Here is a 16,831-nt window from a genome sequence, read left to right on the forward strand (position 1 = left end):
GGCGACGGCGGCTCTCGTAGGCGGTTCCGGTCCTGTATCTCCAGGCGGCGGCGGCTCATGGCGGCGACGGAGCTGAGAGGAGTGGTGGGGCCAGGCCCGGCAGCCATTGCAGCACTTGGCGGCGGCGGCGCCGGTCCCCCAATGGTGGGAGGAGGCGGCGGCCGCGGAGATGCGGGGCCAGGCTCCGGGGCCGCGTCAGGGACGGTGGTCGCGGCGGCGGCGGCGGGAGGCCCGGGCCCGGGGGCCGGGGGAGTGGCGGCGGCTGGCCCGGCCCCTGCGCCGCCGACTGGGGGCTCGGGCGTCTCGGGCGCTGGGGGTTCGGGCTCGGCTCGAGAGGGCTGGCTCTTCAAATGGACCAATTATATCAAAGGCTACCAGCGGCGGTGGTTCGTGCTGAGCAACGGGCTCCTGAGCTACTACAGGTAACTGCTTCCGGGGCGCTGTCGCTCACCTTGCCTCCCCCATATCTGCCAACAGTCCCAGCGCCCGCATTACTGCCAGCCGGCACCGCAGCCAGGGTTGCCCCAGGCCCCTTTTCGTCATCTGTGCGGATTGACAGCCCAGGGGTCGGAGCCCACTGTCACGAAAGTGAAAAGCCCCTGGACGTACACCTCCCCTCCCCTCGGGTTACCCACTCTTGGTGCCTAATCTTCCCTTCGCTCCCGGCCTTTCCAGTCAGCAGTTGTTTGGAGAGCGTCTGTTCTTCCATTGTATTTCCACCAGCACATGGGTGCAATTATTAATTCTGCAAGCAAGGCACTGGTGTAGGTACTAAGGGAACACACATACAGCAGAGCAAACCCGAGGCACTCCTCCCAAGGAACTTACAGTGGAAGTCCCAAGTTTTAGCTGTCAGTGCCCAGTCTCCAAAACTCAAGGTTATTCGTAGCTCTTGATGTACCCGTCCTTGCTCCCTTCACATTCAGAAATAAGGGCATCACACACAGGGTGGCTTCGGTATTCCGTCCCCTTTCTGCCTTATCTCTCCAAGACTTTGCATATGCTTTGGCCTCTGGACAGCCCAGAATGGAGATGTGCACCCCAGTGCTGCTTTTATTTTTGCTTGCCCCACCTCCTCCCGTGGAAATGATTAAGTGTTTTATCTGGTATTTCTGTGATTTTTTGGTTAGTTAGGATTAACTTTTATTAAAAGAAGAATCCATGTCTTTGGTATGATTACTTCTGTTCAACAAGGTTTATTTGGGACTGTTTAATATATATTTATGGTGACTCATAACCTGGCCATCACATAGCACGCTTTTGGGCTGAAAAGGATAGAGGAGTTAAGATAGGTGATTTGGGGACAGGGCGTAAACATTTCCTGAGGGCTGGACAATGTGTCTAGGTGTTTTATATACAGTGTTTCATTACAGTATTTTGTTGACTCCCAGCAACAACCCTAGGAGCTGGGAAATATTCCCATCTTACTGATGAGGAAAACAGACTTAGCATGGGCAGCTTTCCCGAGGTTTTGGAGGAGTTGGGATTTGAAACTACTTCTGTTCACACTAATCTAACCTAAAACTCAGGTTAGTGTTAAATGAATCGGTCAGTTACAGAGATAATTGCTTATCAATAGCAAGTAATTTTATGGATCATGCTTACTATATGTATTTTATGCAAAAAGTATAAAAGTCTCCTTTAAGGGATATTTTGCTTAATGACATTCCAATTGAAATATTTTTTTCCGGAGACCATCCTCTTTGAGACCCAAAACACTGATGTTGAAGAGCAGCTCACTCTATATTTCTTTTCCTTCACCAGGAATCATTCTGCTACCCAGAGAGTTAGGCTGAACAAGTCTCTTTTCCATCAACTCCACTGTATTGGCTCTTAGAGAATTTTGAGGAGAAATTGAAGGTGGGAGTTGGAGGTTGTTGGCAGGAACACATTTTTACCTGTCCTCTTACAGGGCAAAATGCCTTAGATAGCTCATCCTCACTGCTTAATCAACAGTTGTGAGTAATTGTATATTTCATTTGCATCACTGTATTCAGAATTGATTTTAATTATAACCCTTTCTAACTACTTATCCAGGACCATCCATTTAAACTTAGATTACAAATCTAAAATTTTAATTTCCCCAGATTTTTCTCTCATTCAAGTTCATGTTTTCCTGTTATTATTGACCATCATTTTAATGTTTAATTGATTTATATCCTGACTTGTGTCGCAAGTCAATATTAATACTGTTTTTGCATTTTCAAAAATTGTATATCACCTCAGGGCCTTCATATGTGGTCATTTCTCATCCAAGTTCTTACCAGATCCACTTTCCAGGCCAGTTGATTCTTTGATCAGTACTAGTGTTGATCAATAGTGATCTTAGACACTAATAACTTATATGTTGCTGTCTCTTTAAGTATTTGTTACCACTTTGAACTTCTCCCTTACAAGAGCTAGTGGTACCTGTCTGACTACATATAAAACTCCTTTCAAAACATACCAAACCACATATTGGGAAATATGCCATAGGCCTGCCCTAGTCAACTTAGGTGGTCCCACCCATAAACAAACCAGCGGTATCCAGAGTTATCAGTCTGTGCACTACCCTCAAAATTGCACTGAATTACTTCCTATCAAGCATACTGGCAGTTTATTTTTTCCTGCAGGATTCTTCTGGTCCTCATCTTCCTCCAAGAATTATTTAGACAAGTTGTCATTCCTCCTGCTTTTCATACCTCCAAAACCTGCAGTTTCTTATATATGCTATTTCCAAAATACTGTTTTCCTTTTAAGTGGTCCTAGACCCATCCTCGGATGAGCTGTCCTAATAGGCCTTGGCAAACCACTTCCTTTACCTATCCTGGGCTTCCTTACGTACCCAGTTACTTAGATGTCCCATTACTTAAAACCTTATATAGAATCCCAGCTCTCCCAGAAACATTGTGACAGGCCATAGTATTAGTTTTCCTGGCTAGCTTCTAGAGATTGAATTACTATTTCAGCTAGCCTTTTCAGGGAAGAGCTTTCTGGCCAGAAAATACCACCTAATATTGTAGTACCTGAAGAACCTATCTTGTACCCTGAGATTCATGTCTTTCCAGCTTCTGCACTAATCATTTATAATCATAAGTGTATCTGCCCAAACCCAAGAGCTCCGAGATCAAGTCTGCCTTACTCCCAGAGTTCCTTGGTATTTTTTAAACTGCTACAGACTTTTTGTAATTTGAGAAACTTCTTTAGTTTACAATGATGACCCAGGCAGAAGAGATTCCTAAGAAGTGGTTTCTGAAAAGCTCCAATAAGGAGGAATGTGGAAGAAGGTCCAAGTAGTATACTTGGAGTAGAAAACATGAGCGAGCTGGCCTGTCAGCTGTGCATCTGTAATTTAGCCTGCATTATTCATAATGTAACTGAAGCTTGGGGGTGGGGAGGTAAGAACAGAAAAAACGGATTCATGTTACAGTGTGGCAGGTGCAGGAGATGGAAAATGGCCCAGTCCATTGAGACCCCTCTGGCCTTCCCATACTATTCAAGTGTGCATTTGGGAAAGGAAGAACAGTTCATGTGAGAAACTGAACAACAAACCTGTCTTCCAGACTTTCTCAAACATACCAAATCTTATGGGGTGTGTGCCATTTCTGGCATGCAGGAATTCTGGATATGCCAGGTGTGTTTGGCTGCTTGACTCCACTAAAAGGGAAATGGCTCTGCTTTGTACTGTGGCAGTTGGCAAAGGACTTTGACCTCTGTGTTCCAATTTGGACAGGGAAAACTGCAGTCTCAACATGCAGGTTCCTGGGCATAACCAGCGGGTGTTAGGGAAATGACACAGTTTGTGTTAGACACTCGATTGTGCTAGAAGCTTGATATTTTATGTGAAGCTTGGTATTTTATGTGAAGTGTCTTATAGGTTGTTGTCACCAAGTAATGCTGTAAAGTTCAAAAGTTAGTCTATTAATAGAACTGTCAGTCATTAGAGATCGGGAAAATTTTTACACCCAGTTCTCTGAGAGCAGATCTGCTGAATCTTTCCTAGCTATTAATAGACGGCTTAGGAGTTCCCACCAGTAGAGTATGGTGGACCTTAGGAATGAACATATTCCAGAAAGATTAAAACACTTGGTGATTCCTTTTTACTTCCCCAGAAAGCTAGTTATTCTTATTTCATATCATTTGAACCATAGCCAATATTTAATACTCTAAACATTTAAGGGTGCTTTTTTTACGCTTCTGCGATATAATTCTAAGCATGGTGTAACATTGGGCTGAGTTCTCATTTGGGCTGAGTTACAGTCGGGAGCGAGATGGTTTGGTATATATAAAATGGAGCTATTCTTAGGAAATGAGACTGTTGCATGAGGTTATAGGGCAATTTATAATTATAACTTGCTAAGTAAAAGATAATTCCTGACTGCAAAAGGGCATGAGGGAACTTATTGAGATGATAGAAATGTTCTTGATTGTGGTGGTTATGCACTTGTGTACATTTGTCAAAACTCATTCAGTTGTACCTTTAAAATTGCTAAATTAACATTGCATGTAGTTATACCTCAGTATAGCATATTTCTTTCTTTCTTTTTTTTTTTTGAGACGGAGTTTTGCCCTTGTTGCCCAAGCTGGAGTGCAATGGTGGGATCTCAGCTCACTGCAACCTCTGCCTCTCATGTTCAAGCGATTCTCCTGCCTCAGCCTCCTGAGTAGCTGGCATTACAGGCACACACCCCCACGCCTGGCTAATTTTTTGGATTTTTAGTAGAAAAAGGTTTCACCATGTTAGCCAGGCTGGTCTGGAACTCCTTACCTCAGGTGATCCGCCCATCTCGGCCTCCCAAAGTGCTGGGATTACAGGCGCCCGGCCTGTAAAGCCTATTTCTAAAAAGAAAATGGTAAGAGGGACAGCAAAGCAAAAAAAAAAAAAAAAAAAAATCTGACTCAGAAACAACACTTATAGGCTCTGAAAGGAAATCCCCACTAATTGTTTCTTGAATTTTAGGGACCCGTTTGAGGGACTAGAACTTGCTGATTCCTAAGACTATCACATTTTCAGGGAGCTCAGAGTTATGAAAAGAAATGGAATGTGATAAAGGATAAACCGTCAACTTTCTGTTTAAATTGTCTTTATCTTGTTATTACAGATCAAAGGCAGAAATGAGACATACCTGCCGTGGTACCATCAACCTCGCCACAGCCAACATCACCGTGGAGGACTCCTGCAACTTCATCATTTCCAATGGGGGTGCTCAGACCTACCATCTGAAAGCTAGTTCAGAAGTTGAGCGGCAGCGCTGGGTGACGGCCCTGGAACTGGCCAAAGCCAAAGCTGTGAAGATGCTGGCAGAGTCAGGTCAGGAGCAAAGAACACCTGCCTGGGGAACTTTCTTTTTGCCCCTTTTATGCACAGATTTTGTTTGTCATCATTATGCTGTGTCATTTGATTATCACCTATTTCCTAGAGGTCTCAAGCTTCTCGTCTTCATGCAGTATTTCTGCTGGAGTGATAGTTCTCAATCAGGGTTGATTCTCCTCCCCAGGAGACATTTGGCAATGTCTGGAGACATTTTTGGTTGTCACAGCTGAAGGGAGGGAGGTGCTATGGCGTCTAGAGAGTAGAGGCCTGGGATGCTGCTGAACCTCCTATAATATACCAAACAGCCGCCAAAACAAAGAATTATCTGACCAAGGTTGAAAAATTCTGTCCTAGAGCATAACAGTTGTTCTTTTGCCTTTTAATTGGCTACCTTAAAATTTTGAGAAATAATTATTTTATTGGTGGGCCAGTCTTGGGAATATTATACCTCAGAATTTGGATCTATTCATGCTTTTTCTCCTGATACCTTCTTACTTAACTCTTTGTTAGTTAAGTTGAAACAATTTTAGTAGACTGCCAAAAACTGTATATGTGATATTTTCTATGAAAAATCTTCATTTTGCTGCATTGGTTAACTAAAAGGAGCAGTCAAGTTACGTTTTGATTATTCTTCAAGGAAAATGGTAGGATTTTCCCCTGCTATATTGATAGTTTAATCATATTGAGCTTGTTTACCTAGAACTGACAAAGATGGTCATCTGCTGACTTTGTTATCTTATCTCCTGTCATTTCCCTTACTGTATGTTCATTCATCAGTGAAAGGAGAATTCATTAGTTTGTAAATTGTTTGGTAGTAAGTTATATTTTGACTTTGGCCCCGTCTCTCTGTCTAGCAGAAAGGACAGGTCTTTTCTCTTTTTTTTTTTTTTTTTCTTGCTTTTAGTGCCGACGTTAGCTCCTCCAAAGGAAGTGACACTGCTAGAAAAGCACTTTGCAGTTACAAAGTGTTGAGTGTGAGAGGTACAACATAGCTTCTGTACTTGACTTATTATTGGAGAGCTATTTAAAGTGAGTTTTTGCATTCTTTTCATGGTGGCTTTAGTCATAAAGTTTCTGAGCTCTCTTTCAGAAGACAGATTAATGGCCTTTTTTGTGATGTGGACTTTGTCTACAAAGAGCTAGACTGTGATTCTCAACTCATTTAATACAGGTCCCATCAGTCACCTATCAGATGATAGTGGATTTGCAATAATAGTTAGCTTGGACTAGATAGGAATCCTCAAGCTAGAGTTAAAGAGCTCAGTAATTAATTCCCAATTCCAAGAGCCTTTCAGCTTTTCCATTCTGTCTCGTAGGTCAGTGGTTTTCAAACTTCAGTGTGTGTCAGTTACCTGGGCAGCTTATTAGAAAGGCAGATTCCTGGGCTTTGCCTCACAGCAGCTAAATCAAAGTCTCTAGGGGTGGGCCTACAGACTCTGCCCCTTTAAGAAGGACGTGGGGTGTTTGTGGTGCAGGTGATCTGTGGACCACACTATAGAGAAACCATCTGGTAATGGCAAGTTTTGAGGGAGTCAGAATGCACACAGCATGAGGAATGTTGCTTTGTTTCTGGACAGAGTAGGTAGGGTTCCAACTCTCACTCCTGGTTCTGGAATCATATAACCTTTCTTTTCATTCCTACAGATGAATCAGGAGATGAAGAGTCTGTCTCACAAACTGACAAGACTGAGCTGCAGAATACCCTTCGGACCCTCTCCAGCAAAGTAGAGGACTTGAGCACATGCAATGACTTGATAGCTAAGCATGGCACAGCTCTGCAGCGTTCCCTCAGTGAGTTGGAGTCCCTGAAGTTGCCTGCTGAGAGCAATGAAAAGATCAAACAGGTCAACGAACGAGCCACACTCTTTAGGATAACATCCAATGCCATGATCAACGTGAGTGTAGATGGTGTCTGTGTTGCTTTTTGATTCATTCCGTCTTTGAAACATAATTCTCCCCAAATGCCTAAAAATTGTAATTGATAAAGCACAGAACATTAGGGCCTGCTTCACTGCTCAAGGACTTTAAGTTACATTGTGTACTGCATGAAATAGAACAGGCTGTACAGATTGAATGACTTTCATGCTCTGCTCAAGTGATCAGGAGGTCTTTGCTTCAGCTGGGAATCAGGAGTCCAGGGTTCCTTCACTGACTGCTCTGCAACCACTAGGACATCTGATCAGTATTAGCTGAGTCCCTTAATTTCTCTAGGTCGTGATTTTATTTATTTATTTATTTATTTATTTATTTATTTAGTCTCATTTCATCTGTTGGAACTAAAAGATCTCCCTGAATCCCTTCCATTGTCATGTTCTTTGAGCTTTAAGTTGGAGTCATCTCCTTACTTTACTAATGCATTCAGGCATAAAGGGTGGTAAGTGGAGGCTAGATCAGGTGCTAGTGAGAACCTTATAATACTAGTTATTCCCATCTTTAGTCCTCGAATTCAAGGATAATTTTGGTGATAAGACAAAATATTCAACTTTGGGCACCTTTCTTTAAAAAGAGTGGTAAAACTTCAGCCTCCTTATGACTCCTAACTTGGGTGGCTGTTGTTGGTTTGCAGAGCATTTTAGCTGCTTGGGTGCAAGACTCTGAGTAAACAGGGCACCCATGGCATTACCAATGTATTGATATGTATGAAATGAATACATGGTTTAAACAGTGCTGCTTTTCCTCTACTGATTCTCGCCTGGCAGTTGTTTTAGTTACCTTCTGCATAAAAACATTCAAAGGCTTTTCATAAGTGAGAAGAGTACTCTGTGAGAAATTATGCAGGGTAGATTTTTTTTTTCCTGATTAAATGGGGTGACCTTACCTCTCTAGTGCCAGACTTTCCCATGACCATGGAAAAGTATCGTTTTTCTCATTTAACCCCTTTCTTACTTAATAGAAAGTTGGATAACCTTTATTTTAACATCATTTTTCTGAGGTGTTTAGCACTTTGTTCAGTGCTGTGATTCCCAGAAGGTAAAAAGACAAATTACTTTCTCCACTTAGGGACTGCAGGAAGATTATCTCCTAGGACTGACCAGTCAGCCAGTCAGGGTGCTTGTGTTTCTCATGTCTGGTGGTGTATTCCTGGAGACTGTGTGCCTGGTTTTCCAGTCCCCTTGTGATCAGGAAAACCTCATTAAGTCATACAGTTAATTAAATAGTAAATACATATACTTTTTAAATAAAACAACTCGGCACAGTGCTCTCCTGAGAGTGAATGCCACCTTTTATCCAAATCAGGTGAACACCCCAATCCATAATTTTTTTTTTACCCTGATGTAAAAATTTTGCTAAGTAAAGCACCCTTTTATAAAACTAAAACTTTAGTTTCAATTTTTCTCTTGAAAATGTACTCATCTTTGTTCCTTGGGGAAATTCTTCCCCAAGTCCTAAGTGTCCAGAGTTTGTGTTAAAGGGAGTGATCTCTTGGAAGTCAGAGGTGAGTTCTGCTTTCATTCTTTACTCTTTTGCTGCACTGGCTGTGCCCTTTTCCTAGCCAGTTATTGCTTAAAATACACTTTTTTATCCCTGTGTTGTTTCCTTTGTACCTTTTAGATGATACTAGCAAGGCCTTAAGTATAATACACATGTTAAAAATTAACATGCTAGAGCATCACAGCTCTAAACGGGCAAAGTTATATCAAAGGAAGAATATGTTTCACTCAATTACTTCTTTAAAAATTAATTTAATTTTTGATTCAAGGGGCACGTGTGCAGGTTTGTTACATAGGTATATTGCGTGATGCTGAGGTTTGGGCATCTAATTACCCCGTTGCCCAAGTAGCGAACGTAGTACGCAACAGGTAGTTTTTCAACCTTTGGTTCTCTTCCTCCCCACTTTTGGAATCCCTAGTGTTTATTGTTTCTATCTTTGTGTTGGTGTGTACCCAGTGTTTAGCTCCCACTTATAAGTGAGAAGATGTATTTTTTTTTTCTGTGTCTGCATCAATTCACTTAGGATATTGGCCTCCAGCTGCATTCATGTTGCTGCAAAGGACATGATGTTGTTCTTTTTTATGGCCGCTTCAGTTTCTTGACTGCTTAGGATAGAGCTTTTCTAACTGTCAAATTGAATCTGACCAGAGAAGTAAATTTGACACTTTTAGTATATTCATCTGCCATCTATTGAGCATGAGCTGTGTTCCACGAACTGTGCTAGTGGATATTGCTGAGGGCAGATATGGTCCATGTCCTCAGGAAGATCACTATTTAGTGAGGGATGGAGAATTAAAGGGATCATTATGGACTATGCTAAGTGACTTGATAGAAATGAGCACAGGCTGCTGTGGTATAGCACTTTGGAAGTATTTGGCTCAGACTAGGAAATTTCTCTAATTTCCTCAACTAAATTCTGAAGGAGCAGTGAGAGTCTTCCTATGAAGAAAGGCAAGCTAGAGCTTGGGGCCTGGAGTCCAACAGCCTCCATGACCTATCTGTGTAACTTGAGGCAACCCGCATCCTGTCCAACTGCCTCTATGACCTATGTATATAACTTGGGGCAACCTGCATCCTCTGTGACATCAATTCCTTATCTGTAAATGGTAATGATACTAGTAGATACTTCAAAGGCTTGTTGAAAGGCTTTTGTCAGATAATTGATGTGAAGTGCTCAGCAAAGTGCCTGACATACGATTGTCTCTGGCAAATTTTAATTACAGTCAGTATTACTAAAAGGGAATGAGGCTAGGCATGGTGACTCACACCTGTAATCCCAGCGCTTTGTGAGGCCGAGTCAAGTGGATCACCTCAGGTCAGGAGTTCAAGACCAGCCTGGCCAACATGGTGAAACCCCATCTCTACTAAAAGAAATAAAAAAATTAGCCAGACATGGTGACTGAGGCACGAGAATCACTTGAACCCAGGAGGCTGAGGTTGCAGTGAGCTGAGATCGCACCACTGCACTCTGCCTGGGCGACAGAGCGAGACTCTATCTCAAAAATAAATAAATAAATAAATGAAATAAAAGGGAATGAGGGAGAAGCTTTGATCCAGGTAGTGGTATGGGATATTCAGATCCATCCCTTTCCCCAAAGTCTGGGAACTGCTGGTAATTGACTATTAGTCGAGCAAGGAAGTAGCTAGCTTGAGGCTTGGGAGGAGTTAATTGTGGGGGAGAGGAAGGAGTGCAGATCATACCAACTAAGCTTGGTAGTAGTGGATTAGAAGATGAGACCAATTTTGATGCAGTCACAATTTTTTTTTTCTTTTTTTTTGAGACGGAGTCTCACTTTGTCACCCAGGCTGGAGTGCAATAGTGTGATCTCAGCTCACTGTAACCTCCGCCTCCCGGGTTCAGGCAGATCTCCTGCCTCAGCCTCCCAAGTAGCTGGGACTACAGGCGCACACCACCACACCCGGCTAATTTTTTGTGTTTTTAGTAGAGATGGGGTTTCACCATCTTGGCCAGGCTGGTCTTGAACTCCTGACCTTGTGATCCACCTGCCTAGGCCTCCCAAAGTGCTGGGATTACAGACATGAGCCACTGTGCTCGGCCTTTTTCTTTTCTTTTCTTTTCTTTTTTTTTAGAGATAGAGTAATCCTCTCTCATCCAGGCTGGAGTGCAGTGGCATCATCATAGCTCACTGCAGCCTTGAGCACCCAGGCTCAAGTGAGTCTCACTGCGCAGCCTCCTGAGTAGCTGGGACTACAGGCAGAGCTGCTACACTCAACTTTTTTTTTGAGACAGAGTCTTGCTTTGTCACCCAGGCTAGAGTGCAGTGCACAATCTTGGTTCACTGTAACCTCTGCCTCCCAGGTTCAAGCAATTCTTCTACCTCATCCTCCCAAGTAGCTGGGACTACAGGCGCACATCACCATGCCTGGCTAATTTTTGTATTTTTAGTAGAGATGGGGTTTCACTATGTTGGCCAGGCTGGTCTCGGACACCTAACCTCGGGTGATTTGCCTGCCTCGGCCTCCTAAAGTGCTGGGATTAAAGGTGTGAGCCACTATACCCAGCCTCTTTTTTAAATTTTTATATCTTTTTTTAATTTTTATATAGAGATGGGGTCTTGTATGTTGTCCAGGCTGGTCTCAAACTCCTGGTCTCAGGTACTCCTTCTGTCTTGGCCTTCCAAAGTGTTTTACATACGTGAGCTACCATGCCCAGTAACTAACACCTTATTGAATGTTTATTGTGAGCCTAATATGGTTCTAAGTGCTTATATGTAAAACAACAATTCTTTGAGGTAGTTACTCTATTGTTATTATTTGTTTATGGAAAAGGAAGATGAGGCACAGAGAGTTTAAATAACTTACCCTTATTTGTATAGCTAGATAGTGGGATGGATCTGTGATTTGAGCCCCACCGGTCTAACTCCAGAGTATGCACTCTGTACTGTTTCTGAGTATGGAGGATGGAAAGACATGTTACAGATTTTTAAAATATTAAAGAAGAATCAATAGGACTTGATAACTGGCTGTGAGGAAGGAAGCAAAAGTAAGAGAAGGATGCCCCTTAGTTTTCTGGCTTGGACAACTGGGAGGGCCCTGAAAGTTGGATTGGGGAACATCAAAGGGAAAAGCAGAGACAACATAGGAAACTGATGAGGCTGGGTGTGGTGCCTCACACCTGTAGTCCCAGGTGTGAATCACTTGAGCCTGGGAGTTGAAAGATTAGCCTGAGCAACATGGCAGAATCCCACCTCTATATTAACTACAAAAATTAGCTGGGCATTGTGGCTCATGCCTGTAGTCCCAGCTACTTGGGAGGCTCAGGTAGGAGGATCACTTGAACTTGGGAGGTTGAGGCTGCAGTGAGCCATGATTGTACCACTGCACTCCAGCCTGGGTGACAGAGCAAGAACATGTCTCAAAAAAAAAACGGAAGGTGATGAGTTCACTTTGGGATGCATTAATTTTGAAGTTACTTTGAGCCATTGAATAGGGAGTTGGATATTCCATTCTGAATCTCAGTAAGTGCCGGGCTAGAATTACTGATTTAGTAACCATTAGCCTATGGGCAGTGGTTGAAACCATGGGAGTAAATATCCTGTTTACCTTTTAGCTTCTCTGTAACAGGGAATAGATTTTTAAGCTTACATTGCTTGCCTCCTTCCTTTATTTATTTATTAAGCAAACTTTATCAGGTCCCTATTATGTACAGAGCAACTAAATTAGGAGCTGGAGATCTATATATGAATAAGCTCAAAAATATGTCTTTAAATTGCATATGATCCATCTGGAGAGATAGAAAATCAGTCACGATACTGCTGTGCATGTGTAAAATAGAAGTTTGTGCAAAATGCAATGGAAATGTGGAGAAGAGACTCGCTGCTTATGAGACTGGTGGGGAGATGTCACAAAGCAACATTTGCCATAGATCTTAAAGAAAGATTTGCCCTTTCTTAGAAACAGGGGATAGGGATGGACATTCTAGGTAGAGTGAATAGCATATGCTGAGGTAGGCAGGCCTGAAAGAAATCTGTGTCCACGGCTCAGCACGGTGGCTCATGCCTGTAATCCCAACACTCTGGGAGGCTGAGATGGGTAGATCACTTGAGTCTGTGAGTTTGATACCAGTCTGGGTAACATGGCAAAATCCCATCTCTACAAAATACAAAAATTAGCTGGCCATGGTGGTACATACCTGTAGTCCCAACTGCTCAGCGGGGCTAAGGTAGGAGGATCACCTGAGCCCAGTGAGGTTGAGGCTGCAGTGAGCTGTGATCTGCACTCTACTCCAGCCTGTGCCAGAAATCTGTGTGCAAGAAATGGTGAGCAGTTCAGTGTGGCTGCATTGTAGGGTGCAGGGCTAAGTACACCTGCCTGGCAAGGAGAATACAAGGCAGGTGATGGCTGTATTGTGAAGGTCTCTTTATGTTCATAACCAGTAGTTAGTATTCGATCCTCATGTTAGTGGGGAGCCAGTGGAGGGACTTGATATCATCATATTTGTGGGTTTTTTCTCTAAATCTCTTCTTTGATTTTTCAAGTAGGCTTCTAATATTTTTCTTTTTAACCCTTCTTCCTGCACACTGAAAGCTCCTAATTTTTAAGGTCAGTTGTTTCTCTTAGTGACCAAAATAAAAACCAAATGAGTTTCCCCATACTTGGTCTACCTCAGTGTAGATCCTCTGTTCTCAGTGTCTGAATTTGTTGAAAGCAGTTATCCTGTGTGTGCTCTCATCCTTCTTTCAGTCAGCAGTTCTCTACTTTTGGTGCAGTTCACATACCTGCTCTTTTTGATGTTGCCACAGATACTTTGTCTAGGTTTACTGCTCACTTGGCATTTGTTTGGTTCTCGTGACCAGGAAAGTGTAAAAGAACCATGACAACCATATTTACTTTTTTTCTGGGTTTGACCTTGATTTCAGCATGGAGCTAGCTGTCCCTGATACCTTGGCATAAAAGGGAAAGTCTTTCATTGTAATTTGCCAGTTAAAAGTTCCCAGAATAAGGTTACTCAATGGGCTTGCAGAAGCCTGAGGGGAAACTCTGACTAGTTGAGGTGACACAGTCAACGCTTTCTCCATACAGGCCTGCAGAGATTTCCTCATGTTAGCCCAGACCCATAGTAAAAAATGGCAAAAGTCACTACAGTACGAAAGAGACCAGCGTATCCGACTGGAAGAGACCCTCGAGCAGCTGGCAAAGCAGCATAATCACCTGGAGAGGGCCTTCCGAGGAGCCACGGTGCTGCCGGCAAACACTCCTGGCAATGTGGGTTCTGGTAAAGGTAAGACTCTTAGCTCTCAGGTAGCCTGGTCTAAGGTGAGCCAGATGGTTTTCTGCAGTTGGTAGGAGAACTCCAACTCTCCACAGTCAGTGACTCATGTGAAATGGAATTGGAACCCATTGATTTATTCTGGATTTTCCACTGCTTTCTACCATTTTTTGCTGTGTTTGTAGTTAGTATTTAAAAGAACTTGCTATATCAGACATTTGGTAAAGACAACCAAAGTCAATAAATGGGGCTTTTCTTCTTGTAGATCAGTGCTGCTCTGGCAAAGGGGACATGAGTGATGAAGATGATGAGAATGAATTTTTTGATGCGCCTGAGATCATCACCATGCCTGAAAATTTGGGCCACAAGTAAGTTATCCTTGATTGTTGAAGAAAATAAACATATCTTCACCATCGTATTTTACCATCATATTGTAACCATCAAAAGGTTAAAAACATTTCAGTGAGAATATTATAATTGTCAATATTGAATCTGGGCCCTTTTCTCTCTTTTTTTTTGTCTCAAGATCTGTTTGTAGCATGGGCCCTTTTTCTTAAGTAAGTGAAAAAGTGTCAGCTTTTTTACATAAACAAATTCTCCAGAGATATTTAAATTCATTCCTATTCTAAATGTCATCATTTGATCACCCATCAATAAGTTTATACAGTGTACTTGGCATTCTGCTTTTTAAAGAAATGTCCAGGACCGAACTCTAGTTCTGGTCTTTGTTCTAATTCTCCTGTGTTTCCCGTCTGTACAGACGTACTGGCAGCAATATCAGTGGGGCCAGCAGTGACATCAGCCTTGATGAACAGGTAACTCTTATATGGGAGATGTCACAGGTGAGGGACGTGGGTTGTGATTCCCAAGGATTTTTTTTTTTTTTGTGAAGTGCTAAGAGAAACTGATTTTTTTTTTCTTTTTTTAGCACGGGGGAAGGGAAGGTTATAAATACCAGGTTTTCTGTTCTTTGTGGGTGGTTGAATGGCTTTGTTTTGCTCTCAGTACAAGCATCAGCTGGAGGAGACCAAAAAGGAAAAGAGAACCAGAATACCATACAAGCCAAACTATAGCCTCAATTTATGGAGCATCATGAAGAACTGCATTGGAAAAGAACTCTCTAAGATCCCCATGCCGGTAAGGTTCTTGCACACTGGAGCTGCTGCCAGGAGTTCCTCTCAAGCCTCAGTGGGAAGAGTGCTGATATGACAGCCCCACCCACTTGTGCGGCAGTTTGGGGCATGGTCTTTTTTACCTTTATAGTCATAAACTGTTCCATAAATTTAGCTGCTTTAATTTTGGCTCTGGATCTGATATGTTCCCAGATCACCTAGAATCAGATGTATATGTTCAGTAACAGTTATTTTTGAGCAGATTCCTATGCTAGATGCACTGGGGACATGCAAAGATAAATACATTATAGTTTCTGTTTTCAAGAAGCATGTAGTTTAAAAGAGACAGACATGAAAACAGGTAGAAAACATTATTTTCTGTGATAGTATTATGGAAAGTACAACACAAACAAAGGCTTAGGGAATACAGAAGCAAAAATCGTTCATTCAAACCAGAATGATGACCATCCCCATGGCAAAGATGGTGTTTGGGCTGACCTCCCTGCCCCGTCATGTCTTCCTCCAGTCTGTCTACACTGTTGTCAAAGTGATTTTTGAAAAATGGTAAATGTAGTCATGTCAGTCCTCAGCTGAAAATCCTTTACTGGATCTTCATAGCTTTCATCATAGTCCAGATACCTCAGGGGGCTTGGTAACTCCTCCCCATGGGTGAGGCTCCATCCCACGCTTCCCAAGTTCTAGTCATTAGGATTTCCTTCAAGCATCCTGTCCTTTCCCTCAGGGCATTTGTACACACTGCTCTTTCTGCCTAGACTTTTGTCAGTTCCCTATCAACACTTGCTGCTTTTTTTCTGCTGTGGCTAATACCCATTTCTTCAGGATGCAGCTGTAGTGTGTCTTTTTCAGCAAACCTCCTCCAGTGCATCCTGTCAGGATGAAATGTCTCTCCTTTGTGTTCTAACAAGTTCCACTGTTGATGGTGTAAACAGTGTGTATCACTGCTTGTTCATTTCACAAGCATTTTCTGGGTGCCTACTATTTGCCTGATATTGCGCTAGTTTTCAGTTAGGTATAGAAGATACAGGTTCAATTTATTAAAGAAACAAATTCATGGGACCAACTGGGGTTGGGGAGGCAAAAAAAAAAAAAAAATTCAAAATATATCAGTTTAAGCCAGGGGTCATCACACTAAGGCCCTCAGGCCAACTCTGGCTACCATCTAAGAAGCATAATAGTTTGTGATGTGAAAATTAGATGAAATTCAGTTGTTAACGTCCATGACATTTTATAGGAGCACAGTGATACTCTTTCATTTACGTATCATCTGCAGCTGCTTTCATCCTACAACAGCAGTGTTAAGTGGTTGTGACAAAGACCATATGGCCCTCAAAGCCTAAATATTTGCTATCCAGCCCTTTGCAGAAAAAGCTGTCAACCTCTGCCTTAAACAAATGTTGGCTTAACTCATTATTGTGTTCAAGCCCAGAAGTAGGTGGTCCAGGGCTAGTGCCGTACTCTATGGTGTCAGGGCCAGGCTTCTTTCTGTCCTGGGGCTCTGCTGCCTTTGGCCTCAGTCCACAGGCCCAAAGTGGCCGCTCCAGCTTGAGTCATCAGAGCCTTATTCCAGCCAGCCGGAAAACGGAAAAAGAGGAAAGGCTATACCATTTAAGGGTGCATCCTGGCTGGGCGCAGTGGCTCATGCATGTAATCCCAGCACTTTGGGAGGCCAAGGCAGGTGCATCACTTGAGGTCAGGAGTTCAAGACCAGCCTGGGCAAAATGGTGAAACCCTGTCTCTACTAAA

General features: G+C 42.7%; 1 protein-coding gene across 1 annotated transcript in view; it reads left to right on the forward strand.

The window, feature by feature from the left end:
* Positions 1-57: 57 nt before the first annotated feature.
* Positions 58-16,831, forward strand: part of OSBP (oxysterol binding protein) — a 39,866-nt gene continuing 23,092 nt past the window's right edge. Inside the window, exons 1-7 of the mRNA XM_002821737.5 lie at positions 58-422; positions 5,082-5,290; positions 6,938-7,188; positions 13,769-13,967; positions 14,221-14,323; positions 14,716-14,770; positions 14,961-15,092. Coding sequence (XP_002821783.1) covers positions 58-422; positions 5,082-5,290; positions 6,938-7,188; positions 13,769-13,967; positions 14,221-14,323; positions 14,716-14,770; positions 14,961-15,092 — 1,314 coding nt within the window. The remainder of the gene's footprint in view (positions 423-5,081; positions 5,291-6,937; positions 7,189-13,768; positions 13,968-14,220; positions 14,324-14,715; positions 14,771-14,960; positions 15,093-16,831) is intronic.

This window comes from Pongo abelii, chromosome 9, assembly GCF_028885655.2.
Source record: "Pongo abelii isolate AG06213 chromosome 9, NHGRI_mPonAbe1-v2.0_pri, whole genome shotgun sequence".
NCBI classification, from domain to species: Eukaryota; Metazoa; Chordata; class Mammalia; order Primates; family Hominidae; genus Pongo; species Pongo abelii.